At 37.8% G+C, this 17551-nt stretch overlaps 1 protein-coding gene across 1 annotated transcript; it reads right to left on the bottom strand.

The window, feature by feature from the left end:
- Positions 1–8793: 8793 nt before the first annotated feature.
- On the bottom strand, positions 8794–12108 carry LOC144708011 (pentatricopeptide repeat-containing protein At4g21300-like). Its single transcript, XM_078581299.1, has 2 exons — positions 9209–12108; positions 8794–9013 (listed from the first exon to the last, which is right to left on the bottom strand). The coding sequence occupies exon 1, from the start codon at positions 12002–12004 to the stop codon at positions 9530–9532; it is 2475 nt and encodes an 824-aa protein (XP_078437425.1). The 5' UTR covers positions 12005–12108; the 3' UTR covers positions 8794–9013; positions 9209–9529.
- Between the last annotated feature and the right edge of the window lie 5443 nt (positions 12109–17551).

Here is a 17551-nt window from a genome sequence, read left to right on the forward strand (position 1 = left end):
TGCTCGTCTTCCCCCACCTCTGGGAAGACCAGGATCATCCGCTTGAGCCACCATCTGCTCGGCGTCGACGTCCATCCCCGCCCCACGACCAGCCTCGGGGGTTTCCCAAGACGCGCGCCGTGTCGTTCTAGGTCGATCCCAACGTCAGAGATCCGCGCCGTCAGAATCGCCCGCCGATGGATGCCACTTTCCCTGGCCGCCTGGAGCCCTGTCGTCGGTTCTGCAACCCTTTAGCCCCGCCGCTGACTCGTCAGGCTCCAACAGAGCTGCCCCGTCCGCCTCTCTGCGCCCAGCAACAGGATCGGCCTCCTCCTCAGAGCGTGCGAGTGCCTCCGCGCGTGTCCGCCGCGGCGATCGGCCGCTGTTGTTATCGCGCGCCCGCGTGACGCAAGCCACCCGATATACACCTGCGTGCTAACCCGCGGCCCCGCCGCAAGCCCTCGCCCACGCGCCCGACGGGCGCACATCCTACCGTCGAACCCGTGCGCGACCCCTCGGCTTCCCGCTGCAATAGCCTGCACCGAGTGCCTGGATTGACCTCGCCTTGACCAAGCTCACCGCTACTGACCTCTTGCGCTGGGTCGCCCACCAGCCCTCCGGCCTCTCGAGAATTCCCCTCGGACGTGATCATCGATCAGCTCGTGTGCACAGTTCCAATTCTTTTGATTATTCTACGTGACGGAGCGAAACCAGGTTCCACTACATCCTCCCTGTTTACCGTATTATTACTCCTTGCAGTGATGTCTTTCTCTATCGCATTCCGCTGCCGTTTGTTGTCGTTACGAGTCTGGTTAGGCTAGCTACCCATCGTCGAGTGATAGGATTTTCTTGGGATAGACGACCTGATTATAGTCGTCGAGGGCGAACTCCTGTGGGCAGTCAAACGCCCCTCTCGTCGTGCTCGGTCGTGAGGTTCTGTGGAACGCTTGGAGTTGACCCAGCCCTAGTCGTCATCTTAGGACTTACTGAATCGACGCCCCACCGTCGGCCCGTCCTCTCCGCTCTTGAGGATTTTAAATGCTCATTCACTGACATATTGAACACCCATTCGAGCATCTCTGTGACGTAACACAAGTCGTTGATCCCAGCCGTACCGTATTACATCAGAGACTAAGGCATTGGTGCATAGTGTGGGCCGAGACAGTGGAGGCGCGTGGTGCCCCTACGGGTAGTGTTGGGCGGCGTCGATCACATTGGCATCCGAGCAGACCGCGTGATAGGTGTAAACGTGGGTACAAGTGACGTTTGCGTTCATCAAGGCTGGAATGGCGTGTGTGATCGTCAGGCCCACGGGCCCGCAGAACCCATCCTGGGGGCACACATGTTGGACGTTTCTTGGGGACTAACAACCCAAGATTCCCAAGGAGAGGGCGTTCTTGGAGGAGGTTGGTGAAATCTTGGGGAGGAACAACGGCGACGCATACCCGGAGTGATCTCGATGGTGACGGTTGACGATGCTTCTCCCTTGGTGACACTTTCTTGAATCCTTGAGACCCTTCGGAGTGATCTCGACGGAGGGCTTCTTGGCTTCAAGAAGGGAGGAATTCTTGAATCTTTTAGCTTCTTCGCAGTGATCTCAACGAAGACGTTGAACGCGTTCCCACGGAGTGGTCTCGACGTGGGGGACGCGGGCTCTACTCCACGGAGTGGTCTCGACGTGGGCGGGAATAGCCAATTCCCTCTACTCTACTCACTACGATAGGTGGAGACAAGAGTTGTAAAAATTCTTTCAACAAATGACTCAAATGTTCCTTTGGGCATGCTATCCCCTTATATAGTGAGGATAGGTGCCAAGTGAACGTGGGGAGAGGATGAACCGTTGCGAGACGTGGTTCGGCCTCTCCTTACAATTTGAAAATAAAACCAAAATTTCAAAAGTAAAGACGAAGGCGAGGCCCAACATTGGCCTAGTCCATGAAATCCAAAGACACAAGCAAAACATAAACAAACACAAGGGAAGATAGAGATGCTTACGCGGGGTACTTGAACCCCGGGTGGCGAGCGTCGACGCGAGCTGCTCGGCGTGGCTGATGTCGTCCTGTCGTGCCATCTCCAGGATGGTCCGCCATCAGATCCTATTCCCTGATGGGCCTGCATCCCCACCCTCTCCTCTAACCCCTTCTATGCATACTTAAGCTATTGCAAAGACCTCCGCAGCAAGAGATCAAAGATGATCAATGTTCTGCTCCAAGTAGTGAGGCCAGCATGTGCCAAATTCAAGCATTTGTCCTAGCTCGAGATTAGACCGTGTGACACATGTAGATAGACCATTTTCTCATCATATTGTTTTATATTCTGAAAACTAAAATGACTGTAAATATTATTTCATAATATTTGAGTCCAACAAGACATTAAATTACTGTAACCAACCAATAAATTCATAATTTTCATGGATGTCAAAAGGGGAAAAATAAATAATGTATTTTTTTGCGTACAAAAAAATTTCCGCTTTTGTCAAACCTAGTTTTTTCATGTCTGTACGTACATTTCAAAATTTTAAATTTGATCAAAAGTTTTATTTAAATTTCATGTGTCATTTGCATCAAATTGAGTTTATTGATTCTCAAATTTTATTTTATTCAAAGCAAAAGTTTGACGTAAAAAAATATTTTTTCATTTGATTAATACAATGAATCATTGGTCATATCAAGTGATTGGATACTTCTAATCATTTTTTGTAGCCAAATTTATTCCTGGAAAATTGGATTATGGCTTTTGGAAGAGCATTTAAACCCAGAAACCATTTAACAAATCTAAATAATAATATTCTAATTTACAAACTTAATTGGTTTCTAAATTTGATGTCAAAAAAATCTTTAAAGTTATGGATAAATTGGTTAATTTAGAGTATAATAAAAAACATAGCAAAGTATTTTAATATTAATTAATATGCACGTATGATCATTGTAATGATAATAAGAAAGTAAATATGTGGTATTACCGTAATGATATCATTAACATGTGCATAAAGTGTTGAACTACATATAAAGTATATGTTAGTTATGAATGCAAAAATCACTTGTCACTCAGTTCAAGGATTATACTACAATCATTTTATTTTCATATGTCCAGGGTTAAATATAACCAACAATAGTTTTTTTTAAATCATAGTTTCTACCATCTATAACATGATTTGATCTTCTCTAAGAGCCTAACTTCTCTAGACTTGCTCCTAGGCTCAAAGGCAAACAGACTTTCTAAAATGGAGTTATGATATTACCCAGATTCATAGATTTTTTTACCCCAAACTTACTATAATGTAAAAAAATTGAAGAAAATATGATGGTTTTCAAAGAAAGGATAACTCCCCTCGTATAATATTATGCATGGACCTAAATGGTAAAAGAAATGATGACACTAAAAAATGTAAGAATTAGACGAATGAAATAGCAGGTCTTCTTCTGCATGCATCATGCCCCTGTTTGGATCTATATTTAGGCTTGCCCATTTTTCAAACATATAATAGATATAATTTTCTACAAAAAAAGCAAAAACAAGACCGACTAAAGCAAATGAATAAAATGAACAAAAGAAACAATAAATGTTGGTATAATATTTATTTAATTAAATCCCAAAAAGAAATGATAAGTCATCATTTTAAAAATGTTTTTAATACTTATGCAATGTCCATTTGAAAAAAATGGTATTTAAAAGTTGGTCTAAAGACTATCCTACTCCAATTTTAAAATGTGTAAAATAAGACTTAAATGAAGAAACAATAAATAATGAAAAGTTTTACTTTAGGCAAAAAACCATATTTCAGGATACGTTTTTAATACCAAGGAGATGGCATGATGTGAGCTATATACTTAATATTGATTCAACAAGATCAATATTCCATAAAACTTTATTTATGTTGATATGTAGTCATACTATCTAATAAATGGAAAAAAAATAATCTTTCTAACATTCAATTTAGACTTGGAATGTATGATAAACCAGAAAAACGAACTTCTCATCTGTATTTGAATCAAATAAATGAACATGCTAATCATTAAAAAAAAATTAACATATTTTAAGAATATTATAATGTCACTTTTTCTTACAGAAAGCATTCCCTTCATTATTACCTATGTGTTTATGAAAATTATCATTTATTTCATTGAAAATGTCATCTAAAAACAGTTCATAAATATCATAAATAACTTCATATTTATCATAATTCATCAAAATATAATTTTCAAATCTAAAAACGACTTGTGATATCAGAAATAATTTCAAAAACTGGAAATTTCAAATATGATGCACTTGACTCAATATGAAATAAATATTTGGGATTTATTGAAGGGATATCATGGGATTGTCCTGTGATGTAGCCCATCCTATCATGAACTTCAATATTGTGGTTCAAGAGCTAATCCACCTACCCCACTTTTTCTTCTTTAAGGTCACCCCTGTCTTTCTTTACATGCTGGAAATATCAGTATTGCTCTTGATGATAATCAGGTCAAAATTATCTATGTGCATCTCAAATCTGAAAAGTTGGAAATTACTCAATCTAAAAAATCATTATCATTAAAACATTTATAAGAACATGAATTTTTTTTTGAGTTCTCTCTTCACTCAGATAATAATTAATACACATTAATAATTAAAATCAATATTATTATAAATAATTCATATTGAAACAATATAACTGATGTAAAAAAATATTAGTGGAATATTCTCAATGGCTCATAAAAACTTTTAAGAATTCATCATTTTCAGTAAAATCATCAAGGCCAGAAACATTTATGACAGAGCAAAATTTTCAAGCTAATGGCTCCAAAGATGAGAATTATAATGTTAATGCTAATAAAATTTTTTTATGGAAACACAAAATGTATATTAGCAGGGTGAGAGCTAGAAAGTAGTGCTCACATGACTTTTGATATGCACCATAAGGATCATGATCATGATATTCATTATTTCTTCCATAAAAGTATGAAATCACTATTTTTCATTGATATAATCGAAGTATTAATGGATAAGGAATCCTCTAAAATCCTATTTTAATGTTTTTATCCACTCACTAACAATTAACTGAATAATAATAAATAAACCATCTGCTTCCCTGCAACAGCGTTAATTGATGAACCAGGTACTGGGTTCAATTTTTTTTATTTTTTTCTGATTTATTAAATAATATTTATAAGTTCACATGATAAAGGTCAAATACATGGAGAAGAGGGACTAAAAATAGATATTTCAGTTAATTTATATTTTTCATTTTTCAGGAATTAAACATAATTTAATGCAGGAAAATAGTGAAAATTCAAATACAATTTTCAGAAGATGATAAATCATCTATAATTCAACCCTGATTTTTGGTTCGTCAGCCTGCTATTCTCATAGAATGACCACACAACCAAATTTTTGCTTCAATTGTAACCTTAATATTTCATTCATTCAAGAGCAGGTGTATTTTTCGAGAATGGGAATTTTCAAGACAAAATTTAATAATGAAATCAAGATGCAAGAAACTTACTAAAATATAATTTTGAACGCAAGATTTGATATCAAGATGCCATTTCTCATACTGACCAGCCAATGTTGGAGAGCAAGTATGGAAGATAGTTTTTAGGTTTTTGCAAATTCCTTAATAGAGCTTCTTGTGTATACATAAAGAGAGGAAAAATAATAATCTTCCCACCAAAATTCAACTTTATCCGACTTCTGGATTGTCATATATCAAGCTCTGAAGTTGTATTAATCTGTGTGGTTGGTTTGCGTCTCTCTCCTCCAAGCTGCTACCAAATTTATTTTTTAGGCCATGCATTATTGTCAATTATAAAAAGTGCCTAATGATAGGTGGGTATTCCTGCGCATTTTTTTGCTTAACTCAATCACTTATACAACTCTATGACATTAAAAAATGGTACTACGTTAGTCACATATTTTATGCATTTGCTTTTTAGTTATTTCAAGTTATCAGGTTGTGCCACATGGATGAGTGTGCCAGCACTAGTGTTCGCCCGTCCCGATGCCGGTATCGGCACGGATGCCGGTACCGGAAATTTCCGGTATCCGGTTTTTTCGATATCCAGATACCGGATGTCGGTATCGGATATCGGTTGCTACAGTGCCGATATCCGATACCGGTATCCGTCCGATACCGTGATTCGTCTCCCGTCTCAGGGGGACAGATGACGGTATCAGATATCGGATGCGGATATCGGTTTTTGATATCCGCATCGTATACCCTATCTCCCTCTCTCTCGTTCTCCCCTCCCTCTCTCTCTCTCTCGTTCCCGCCCTCTCTCTCTCTCTCTCGTTCTTGCCCTCTCCCTCTCTCTCAGTCTCTCTCTGGTCCTCTCTCTCTCTCTCTCTCGTTCTTGCCCTCTCCCTCTCTCTCAGTCTCTCTCTGGTCCTCTCTCTCTCTCTCTCTCGTTCTTGCCCTCTCCCTCTCTCTCAGTCTCTCTTTCGTCCTCTCTCTCTCTCTTGTTCTTGCCCTCTCCCTCTCTCTCAGTCTCTCTCTTGCCCTCTCCCTCTCTCTCAGTCTCTCTCTCGTCCTCTCTCTCTCTCTCTCTCTTTCTTGCCCTCTCTCTCTCAGTCTCTCTCTCGTCCTCTCTCTCTCCCCCTCCCCCTCCCTCTCTCCCTCTCTCCCTCTTTTCATGCCTCGCTCTTTAAAAATATGAGAAGCACGAGCAATAAGTTTCTCTAAAGATATGTGCGTATGACATTTCATTTCTCTCAGAGTTAGCGTTGGCAAAGGGCACTAGAAGAAATAGTTATTTGATTATATATCTAAGTCATTATATACAGATTACGTTTCTTTATTTGTTCCATATGGGATAAAGGGATTCTGGGTTTTGTGGTAAACTCGGAATCCCTTTATCCCATATGGAAAGATAAAAAAATAATTATTACTATATAATAACGGGCATAAAATACACATTGTAATATACTTATAATAATGTAACTAAGTTAAACTAAGCGAGATGAATGATTATTTTACCGAAACCGGTATCCGATACCGGATATCCGGTACCGACTTCGTCCTCACCTCCCCGTATCGGATATCGATATCTATCTAACCCCTGATAGACGGATATCGCCTGATATCCGATATCCGGAACCGTCCCATTTTTTTCCGGATATCGGAATCGGTTGTCCGATACCGGATATCGGACGGATATCGGACGCGCGAACACTAGCCAGCACTGAGAAAACTTTACTAAGATTTCAATTTATTTTTGCCTGATGCTACCTATTCCTGTGTTCCCTTTCATTTATTGTGATTTTAATCCCACATTTCTTTATTTTTCCACATATCCCTGAGCACTTAAATAATATAATTAGTGCTACCATTATCTTATTATTGGATCACAATTTGTGATGCCTTTTGAATGATCAAGGTGGTCAATCATTCACTAAAAATAAGAGAAAGTGAATGTAACATGAGGTGAATCTATATCTAGTTGAAATATATGCAGATAAAAATTATTTTATCTATAGATTTAAGCCTTGCAACAAATATATTAAAGTATATCCCAACTTTTAAAATTAATTTATCCATAGATTTAAGGTCATAAAATGATGTAAAAATTATAGAAATATTGAAAATCAGAATAATAATCTAGATGTTAACATAATCAGTTTAGTCCTCATTAGGATGCATATATGGTCATTTAAGTCATATAAACATCTGAATCGTATGATAGTAATGTGATATTTACCACGTTTCTGGAGCTCATTTCATAAATGAGTAATAACAACTCTCATCCTTCACTAGTAGTAGTTTGGCCCCATGAAAGCCATTAGGGTCATATTTTCTCCAGCCTCTGCATCCTATCTCTCATGTCATTGATAACACCCTAAATTAAATTTTATTCTCATGTACTTTACAATAGTATTAATATTTAAGTACTCGTGCTGTTTTCAAATTGACCAAATTTTTTTTATATTAGATTTAGCCTCTTCTATATAGATTTATGATAATAAGTACTTTTAAGGAACATATGAGATATTTTTATCATTTAATTCCATTTATAAACAGACCAAGTGCATACCATCATTTTCTATTAGTGATCATTCACTGCATGAATATTTACAAAAGATGTTATGTGTATACCAATATTATATAAAGTGTTTTATTACCCCTATTTGAATACAATGAATTGAAGCAAGCTCATTGGTAAGGGATGTTACTATACATCATGAGCAGGAATCAGTTTAAGTTATTGAGATAGGAAAGCAATGCGCTAAGCAGCATAAAAGGGAGTATGGAATTGGTTTGGCCCAGAAGTTAATTATCTGAATAGTCACTCTTGGTTGATTATTATGAGTTTTTTATGCACAAGGCACAATGCTATTCTGGCGAAGTGAAATGATAGTTCTGAATATCAACACCATTGAACGTCATTAAACAACTGATATCTTGAAGGCTGTTTTTTATATTGGAGATGATCAATATCCCATGCAAAATGCCTGGTCTTGGCAGCACATCGATTCCCAGGGTTTATGTTTTCTCCTTTTCAACCATTTGAATTTCTAACACCATCTGTAGATAGGATTAATTTATTAGTAATCTCTCGGAATTTATTTCTCAACCAAATATGTGATCCTTATCTCCTCCTAATTCTAACCAAGGATTTCAACCACTAGTTCCCTATAAATATGTCACGTATTTACCCTATCATAGATACATAATTCCTAAAATATATCATGAGACTAATTTTGATTACGAGAAAAAATAACTAAAAACCCTGAACTGTGTTTTTAATCATCCCTAAAAACCTAGGATAAAAACAAACTCGGAGGTAAAAACCTAGGATTTGTTGGTAACTGGATGGGTAACCCGAAGAGGAGAAATTGAAGATAAGATAGGAGATTGAGGATTTTGATCCCAACTGCCAAGTTAGAGAGGTAGCAAGGCCAAATCACCAGTCAGCCACAAGAAGAGAGAGAGAAGAGAGAGAAAAGAGAAGAGAAAGAGGTTTATGTCAGGATTAGGGGAAGAACAACTATCTTCCATGCTTCTTGGCCAAAGCAGGGTCTCGTTTGGGTTGTGGCCATATTGGGCCATTTGAGCCTGCAGTGATCACCAAAGTCAAATAATAAACAGAAGTCATCCGGAAAAAAGACTGTTTGAAGTGAAACCCCAGGAAATGAAAAGATGATTCATTAGGAACTGAGGCAAATCTAAAACCTTGTCACCTGACGGAAATAAATGGAAAACAGTTTAGCTATGCAAAATTAAAAAATAATAGACGAAATAAATCCCAACCTTCTAAAAAGCTCTAAAGTCTTTGTGATGTCCTCCAACTTCAGCAGGAATGAACGCAGGAGCTGTCTTATTCTATGTTACATCTCCGTAAGCCAGGCCAAGACATGGCCCAGTGGCTTCCATTCTTCTCTCTCTATCAAACAGGACAGAAAAACCCTGCTCAAGTTCTTAATTCATGGATTTACCACCTCCTGATTCTTGTTTTCTGTAAAGAAAGGCCAACCATAAAGCCTTGCAAAAAAAAACCAGTTCATCCCTCTCTAGCTCATCTTTGAAAACTCTCATATCCTCGAACCATGGACTTTGTGTCATCACCGTCTCCTATGTCTCTAGTGAAGGGACATACCCCTCTTCAGCAAGATGCAGGAAAAGAACCTTGAGTAGGGAATATATCATGGGGGATGCCGCGTGCCCCACATCAGCTGCAGTAAAGACATGAACTACACCAACCATCTCAATCCAGCTGCATCCAGGCGGCTTCTGCACATTCCTCTCTTTCATTAGTTTCCGTAGCCTGCGAGCGCCTTCCCACCTACCAGCCACTGCATGGACATTGGCCATGAGAATATAGTAACCAGAATTGCAGGGATCAAGCTTAAGAAGATGATGGGAAGCGAGCTCAGCGATCTCCGCTGCTCCATGAACTCTAGATGCACCAAGAAGAGCTCCCCAGACACCGGAGTCTGCCGGAAAAGGCATCGCCTTTATCAGATCAAGCGCATCGTGGAGCTTTCCAGCTCGGCCGAAGAGGTCAACCATGCAGGCATAATGCTCCATTCTAGGAGAGATACTGAATTCTCCATTCATCCTCTGGAAGATCTCAAAGCCTTCAGAGACTCTCCCTGCATGGCCACAGGCCGACAAAAGAGAGAGGAAGGTGACATGGTCTGGCTGGTACCCGGCTTCAACCATTCTCTCAAAGAGCAGGCAAGCTTCCCGAAGGTGCCCATGAGAGCCATATGCAGCGATGATGCTGTTCCACGACACTTCATTCTTTGTCCCCATTCGGTCAAACATCTGTCGGGCAGCGTTGAGATCGCCGGATTTGGCATACATGTCGACGAGTGCGCTCTCGGCAAACACGTCAGAGACTGAGCCTCCTCGCCGGAGCATCTGGCCATGGATTTCACGTCCGTGATGAAGCGCAGAGACATTAGCGCACGCGGCAAGGCCACTGGAGACAGAGGTGCAGTCATATGCAAAGCCTTCAATACCCATTTTCCGGAACAATTGGATTGCCATCTCCGGCTGCCCATTCTGCACCATGCTCGATATCATCGAGTTCCAGGCAATAGAGTCCTTCTGAGTCATGTTCTCAAACAGGTTGTGGGCAAGGTCAAGGCGGCTGCACTTTGCATACATGTCCATAAGTGCGCTGCCCACAAAGCAAAGGTCCTGCATTCTGTTCTTCAGCACATGGCCATGGAGCTCCTTCCCCATATTTAATGTGCCAAGGTTCGAACAGGCAGGGAGAAGGCTGGCTATGGTGATAGAATTGGGCTCCATTTTTGCCAGCAGAAGCTCGCCGAAGATCGTGATGGCAGTGCTGCTCAGCCCATTGAGGACATACCCAGAAATCATAGCACTGTATATTACCACATCAACTGCACCAGTTGACCTGAACACCCTTTCGGCAGAGCCCACCTTTCTGCACTTAAAATAAAGGTCGATGAAGGCACTCTTCAGAAACGCGTCCAATTCAACGCCATTCCTGATCATGAAAGCGTGGACTTCTTCCCCTTGCTTGAGAGAAGACTTGGAGGAGAACAAGGGAAGGACACTGGCGAGCGTAATTGAGTCAGGTTTGATATCAGCAAGCTGCATTCTGCGCAGCAATTCAATGGCCTCTTCTTCGAGCCCGTTCTGGGCATACCCAGATATGATCCCATTCCAGGTGACAAGCTCGCGGCCTTCTCTTGGCATTTCGTCGAACAGCTTCCTAGTCTTGCACCAGCACTGACACTTTGCATACATGGAAAGAAGTGTATTAGCCACAGACGACACTTGGATCAGCCCAATTTTGATACCAAGAGAGTGAATTTCCTCGCCATGGCCAAGCTTGCCATCCGAGGCACAGACGGACAGAACGCAGGCGAGAGTTACATGGTTCGGTGGCGGCGAGGACTCCAAGCTTCTCATCTCTTTGAACAGAAAGAAGGCTTCTTTTGAGCTCCTGTTCTTGGCATAGGCGTCAAGCATAACATTCCACAGAACGCAATCTCGTTCAGGAATTTTATCAAACACTTGCCGGGCAGCATGAATTCGACCGTTGACGGCGTAGAGCTTGATCAAAGAACTACCCAGGAAAGGATCCTCCTGAAAACCCATTAAACGGATCGTTCCATGAATTAAATTACCCAAATCAGGAGCTCCTAATCCAATGCAAGCCCTGATCACGGCTATAAAGGTGCGTCTGTCAGGAAGAACATGATAAGAAAACATTTTGAAGTAGATCAGTAAAGAAAGCTCGAACAACCCGGCCATGGCGGAGCCTTGGATAATCAATTGCCATGACTTTGGGAATCGTTTATCTGATACTGTGAAGAGTTTTCTTGCTTCTGCGAAGCTTCCATGGCGGATGTAGAAACCAAGTATACCAGTCTGCAGCTGCTCTTCGTTTAGAGTGCCACCGACTATGGCTTGTGCGTGGATTTGCTTGCATTTGAGGATATCAACGGCGTTGGAGCAGCTTCTGAGAGCAGAGAGAAGATAACTTTCGATGGGTATTTGGGATGAAGATCCCAAGCAACGATAGAAAAACTTAGGGAAAATCTTGGCAGTTTGACGTAGAAACATGCCTCTGAGAGAGTGAAAAGATAGAGGTAGAGCCTCTCCTTCGCTTCAGAGTGGATAACTCTTCCTTCTTCTCCCCCATTCCCCTGCTCTTCTCCTAGCGCAGTTGCATGGCGCTGTAATAGGATCAAACTGTAGTTATAAAAGGTGATAAATTAAAGTACTTCCGTACGTGCATAAATACAAATATATAAAATTGTTTGAATAGGAAGATAGATACATGTATACCATGCATGTGCACATGCATGTTTCCATAGAAGTTTTGATACATCGACATGTTGTGGGGTTCATAAATAGATAGAGAGATACATACATGCACATGTGCATGCATAAGTACGATGGAATCAGTAGGTAGGTTGATAGACATATATAGACGGATAGTTTGATATATAAGGTATTGTGTTACATGGCTACCATACTAATCATACATATAGTTTTTTTAAAAGAAGTGTAGAAAGTCTTAATCATTTTAAAATGTATAGATTGTTTGGATTGTAGAAAGTACTTCCATATATGTATTTACAAAAATATGTAGACTGTTTGGATAGGAAGATAGATACATGTATACCATGCATATACACATGTATACCATAGATGTTTTGATACATCAACATGTTGATGGATCCATAAATAGACAGTGAGATACTTACACGCACATGTACATGCATAAGTGCAATGGATAGAGTAGGTAGGTTGATATTATTCTACTAATAATTTATTATACCTTACATATTGTGTACTCCATAGTTTGGGATGTTTTCCAACTTCAAATATTAAATGGCTTCGATATTTATTGTATATGTACTCCTTTTAAATAAGTGTAGAAAGTTTCAAGTATTTTTAAAAGTTAGGAAATTAGGAATGCAAGTTTAAGTAAAGATCAGTAGTTCATTAAGATGAAGAGTAAGCACTTGGAACTATCAGTGACCGACATGATCTATAAACCATTTGACTACAGTCCTTAGTAGGTTATTATGTATGGTATATCATGAGAAATAATCAACCGTTGCATTCCTTTATTTTAAACCTATTTTATTGCATATTAATCATAAGTTCATCTAAATATAATTAATATTATCAAGGTTTTCCCTGAAATATTTTTATTTATCAGAAGTTATGGGATTTATAAACTTGCTTCATCGAGATCCAACTTATACATCAACAAGGGTATTTATCTAATTTATTATTATTCTATTGTTTTCTAGAAAAAGTATAAGTGGTGACAATTGATAGTTTTCAACTCTTTGCAAATGACTTAGGGTATGTTGATGATAGTATAAATTTAATTTAGTTTTTATTTTATTTTAGAATGTAAAACTAAGATTTGATGTCTGATGTGCCCATATGGTTGTAATCATAATTCAATATGGATTGTCATGATTTGATTTTAGCAACCAGATTTCGTGGGAGTGTAATATTATTTATACCTGAAGTTAATGCAATCCTTGGCCCCAGAGAAAAATCAATGAAATCCTATGTATTAATATTCATGAAACTAATTGTTGATAGATTTGTTGATTCTCGTTCATGCTTTCACACTATAATGATGGTAGACAATTTAATTGTTATTACTAGGCCACTGATTTCAGATCCTTTGGGTCTCAGTAATTCATCAATATGTCTATTGCCATTAAGCACAATGATCAAATGCATGATTTATTGGTGATGTCTAGTCAGTCAGGTACACTGAGTAGTTTGTATAATTGATCACTAATTTAACTTATGTTTCTCTCTATTCTATTTATCATATCTTTTATCTCTTCTCTCTAATATTCTTGGATAAATATGCTTTTCATCATTTTTGACAGTTTTTTTATGACTGTCATCCTGAGGTGTGATATTGTTTAATATATAATGTGTTTAGATTTTGAATCTTAGCATGCTTATTTATCCAGTAAACTCATTATGTATTAAATAGTGTTGAAATAATATGCCAAATGTAAAACTGACCAAAGATCTAAACTACTCAATGCAGATGACCAACTCAAGATCACAACTGAATACCATAGCTGATCCTTCATGACCTCTTGATCATTCATCATTGTACCTGTACAGGGATACATTTCTTGAATTACTAAGAACTAAGAGATGAGTAGAAAGAACAAAGTATTATGGTGACTACAAATTGGAATTTTTTGTTTCATACAAAAAAAATTATAATTTATTTTGGTGGTATTAAATTTATACATGTTTGACACAAGAAACCTGAAATATTTGTTATGAATGATTACTTTAACGTGTCACAGCTTCTTCTAAATAGGGTAACCATGCTATATGCATGTTAGTTTTATAATAATGTAAATAATATTCGATATGATTTACTACTCTTCTCTTATACAGTAGTAATTTTCAAAATTATCACTGCCATTAAGCCTAATGAATAAAAGTAATTCAGCATATGCATTCACATCATTTTTTGCCACTTCATGTAAATGATTTGTTTGACATAATGCATTATGACCCAATTTTATAAATATTTCCAATATTTATGCATGAACATTAATTTAAGACACCTAAAAAGAAAATATAAAGCGTGAAGGATGCCACAGGTTATTATGATTTTTTTAGAAGTCCTTACGATTTATCCATTTTTGGATAAAATTGGAAACTATTTCATAAATAAATGATTTATTTATGTTGAAATATATATTTGTTAAAGCACTTTATTTATTTCAGGATTTTTGGGGCCAACCAAAATGATGGAGATGGCTGAGGATAAGGCTGGCAGGTTGAGATCATAGGAGTTACCTAGCTGGATGGAGTAGATTAATGAAAAAATGATCAGGTTAACGTTTGTTGGATTATTAGGCTGTGATTTGGTGATTGAAAACACTTTTCAGTATTTTATTCATTATTAGTCATGTGTGATGTTTATAATCTAATCCCTCAATTCGTGCAATGATATAGTGATTACGATGATATCTTAATTATGTGATCAATAATATTTAATTATCTATTTTAAATATCAATATTCAATGAATACTTGAGATGGACATCCAAACTATCTGAGTAATGAAAGTTTACTTATTTGAATAATGAAGTAGGCCAAACACAAGCACTTGGTGAGTGGATTAATGTGCATGTCGATAGACAAGATGATCAACATATTGTAGTGATATGTTTTGAATTATTAGAAAATAAAGGGCTCAAATCATCTCCGTTTACCCCAATCTGCCTCATACATGTGAGGGGGTATTTATCAAAAATAAATGCATCGTCTACCAGAAAATCATATATTTGTACTCAAATAATATTTTCCGATTAGTTTTATAGAACTCTAGTATTTTTATAAAGGTTTTTATAATTTAATATTTTTTTTGATAAATGTAATTACAAAATAAGTAGGGTCATTTTAATATTATGCTGATATGCTTTTACCTGAATATTGATTCTTTAGTGTTCACTGTAAAGATAGTGATATGCAGGAGTTAATATGACGAATGACAGAGCTGAGACACAACACATATCCGACCTAATTGTCATCCCCACACTCATGTTTTTTTTTAAAAAGCCAGATAGATAAATGCACTGCGAATTGTTAAGTTTGTGCGTTCATGCCTGGAGATAGAAAATATGAAGGCTGATTCAAAGGTGCAGATTAGGTGGCACTTGAAAATGTAGGGAAAAATAGGAAAATATTGAGAAAAACAAAAAATAGCATTCCCTAAATGTGGCTTAGCAATCAGATCAAGTGTGAAGCTAAAATGTATAGCTTCGAAAAAATCACTATCAAACTCCAAAAAAGTAATGGAGGAAAGAGTGTGCTATACATGAAGAAATAAGAACGAAAATAATTAGAAATAAAAAATACTACTTTATTTTTACTGAATATAAGTCTAGAACTCTGGATGGACCTGATGGTGCCTCTTTTGCAGAGGTTTCATGTTTGGATAAATTCTTCAATTTAAATTCTTGAACATTGTTCAATTTTATTGAAGGTTAAATTCTTCCATTTTCTTGTGGATTCAACATTTAGGGATTGTAATTAGATTGTCAGCTCTAGCATTTGGGGCTTCTTCAACATTTAATCAAAATCTGCTTCTCTACCTTATCTTCTCTGTCTTCTAGGTTAGCAGGTAAACCCTTAATCTCATTCGTCCTATATTTACCTTTTTTCTCTATCATCTTGCTTCCTCTATATATCTTGCTTGCACTATTCATATTAATTAGTACACATCTGTCTATTTAATCTTGTAGTTTTTGTGGATTTACTTGGACTAACTTTAACTACCTAGTGATCAAGGGAGGATAGAAGTATACACATATTAGTTGTACATCATCCTTGAACAACAGACTAAGTAAAATCATACATGTCAGGTATCATGAAATTAACAATTGATTTGGGTTAATTTTTCGTTTTACGCTTACACACCAAATCACAGTGTAGAACCTTATTTTACCATCAAGCCATTGATTTATCTCTTTAGTCCAAATAATCACAATTATTTTTAAAATATTGCAATTCTCAATAAATTAATCTTAAGGTTGATCAAGTCCATTTCTTGGGAGAGGTTAAAGTGAGTGGTCAATTCCTTACATTTGTGATTTGAAATCTCTACTGTTTGATCATCAAACTTATGATATGAATTGATGATAATAGAAACAAGTTCTCGTCATATCATTATGAAACATTTCACTTTTCAAACTATATAATTCATGTCTCGTGCCAAAAATCAGGAAACATGATTTCATATTAAAGAAAAAATTTAAACCCATAAATTATTATCAGTACTTTTTGGTTGATTAATGAGAAAAATGACAATTCTGAAAAGCGAAATTCATGATGCAACGGACATTTAAATATTTATCATGAAATACGATTTGATTGTGTTGATTAGTAGTCATTTAAAAACATATACAATTGGTGAGATAATCAGTCAGCCTGCCGACCGTCAAGGTAATCATCTTATTATATGTGACCAACATCACATTTAAAAATTATATTCTACAAAGAAAGCAGAATTGTATCATACAAGATGGATATTTCTTAAAGAATATTCGAAAGATAAGAAAAGTAGAGAGTAAGAGCGCACGAGCAAGAGAGAGAAAGAGAGCGAAAGGGAGAGAGAAAGCGGGAGATAAAGAGATAGAGAGAAGAGAGAGAGTGGGACATAAATAGATAGATATAGAGAGAGAAAGTGGGAGAAAAATAGAGAGACAGAGAGAGAGTGGGAGACAAAGAGAGATACAGAGAGATAGTGGGAGAGATAGATGTAGAGAGAGACAGAAAGTGGGAGATAAAGAGAGAGACAGAGAGAGAGTGGGAGACAAAGAGAGATACAGAGAGAGAATGGGAGATAAAGAGAGAGACAGAGAGAGTGGGAGACAAAGGGATAGATATAGAGAGAGACAGAAAGTGGGAGATATAGAGAGAGACAGAAAGTGGGAGATAAAGAGAGAGACAGAGAGAGAGTGGGAGACAAAGAGAGATACAGAGAGAGAATGGGAGATAAAGAGAGAGACAGAGAGAGTGGGAGACAAAGGGATAGATATAGAGAGAGACAGAAAGTGGGAGATAAAGAGAGATACAGAGAAAGAGAGACTGGCAGA

Source organism: Wolffia australiana, chromosome 9, assembly GCF_029677425.1.
Source record: "Wolffia australiana isolate 7733 chromosome 9, ASM2967742v1".
Taxonomy (NCBI): Eukaryota; Viridiplantae; Streptophyta; class Magnoliopsida; order Alismatales; family Araceae; genus Wolffia; species Wolffia australiana.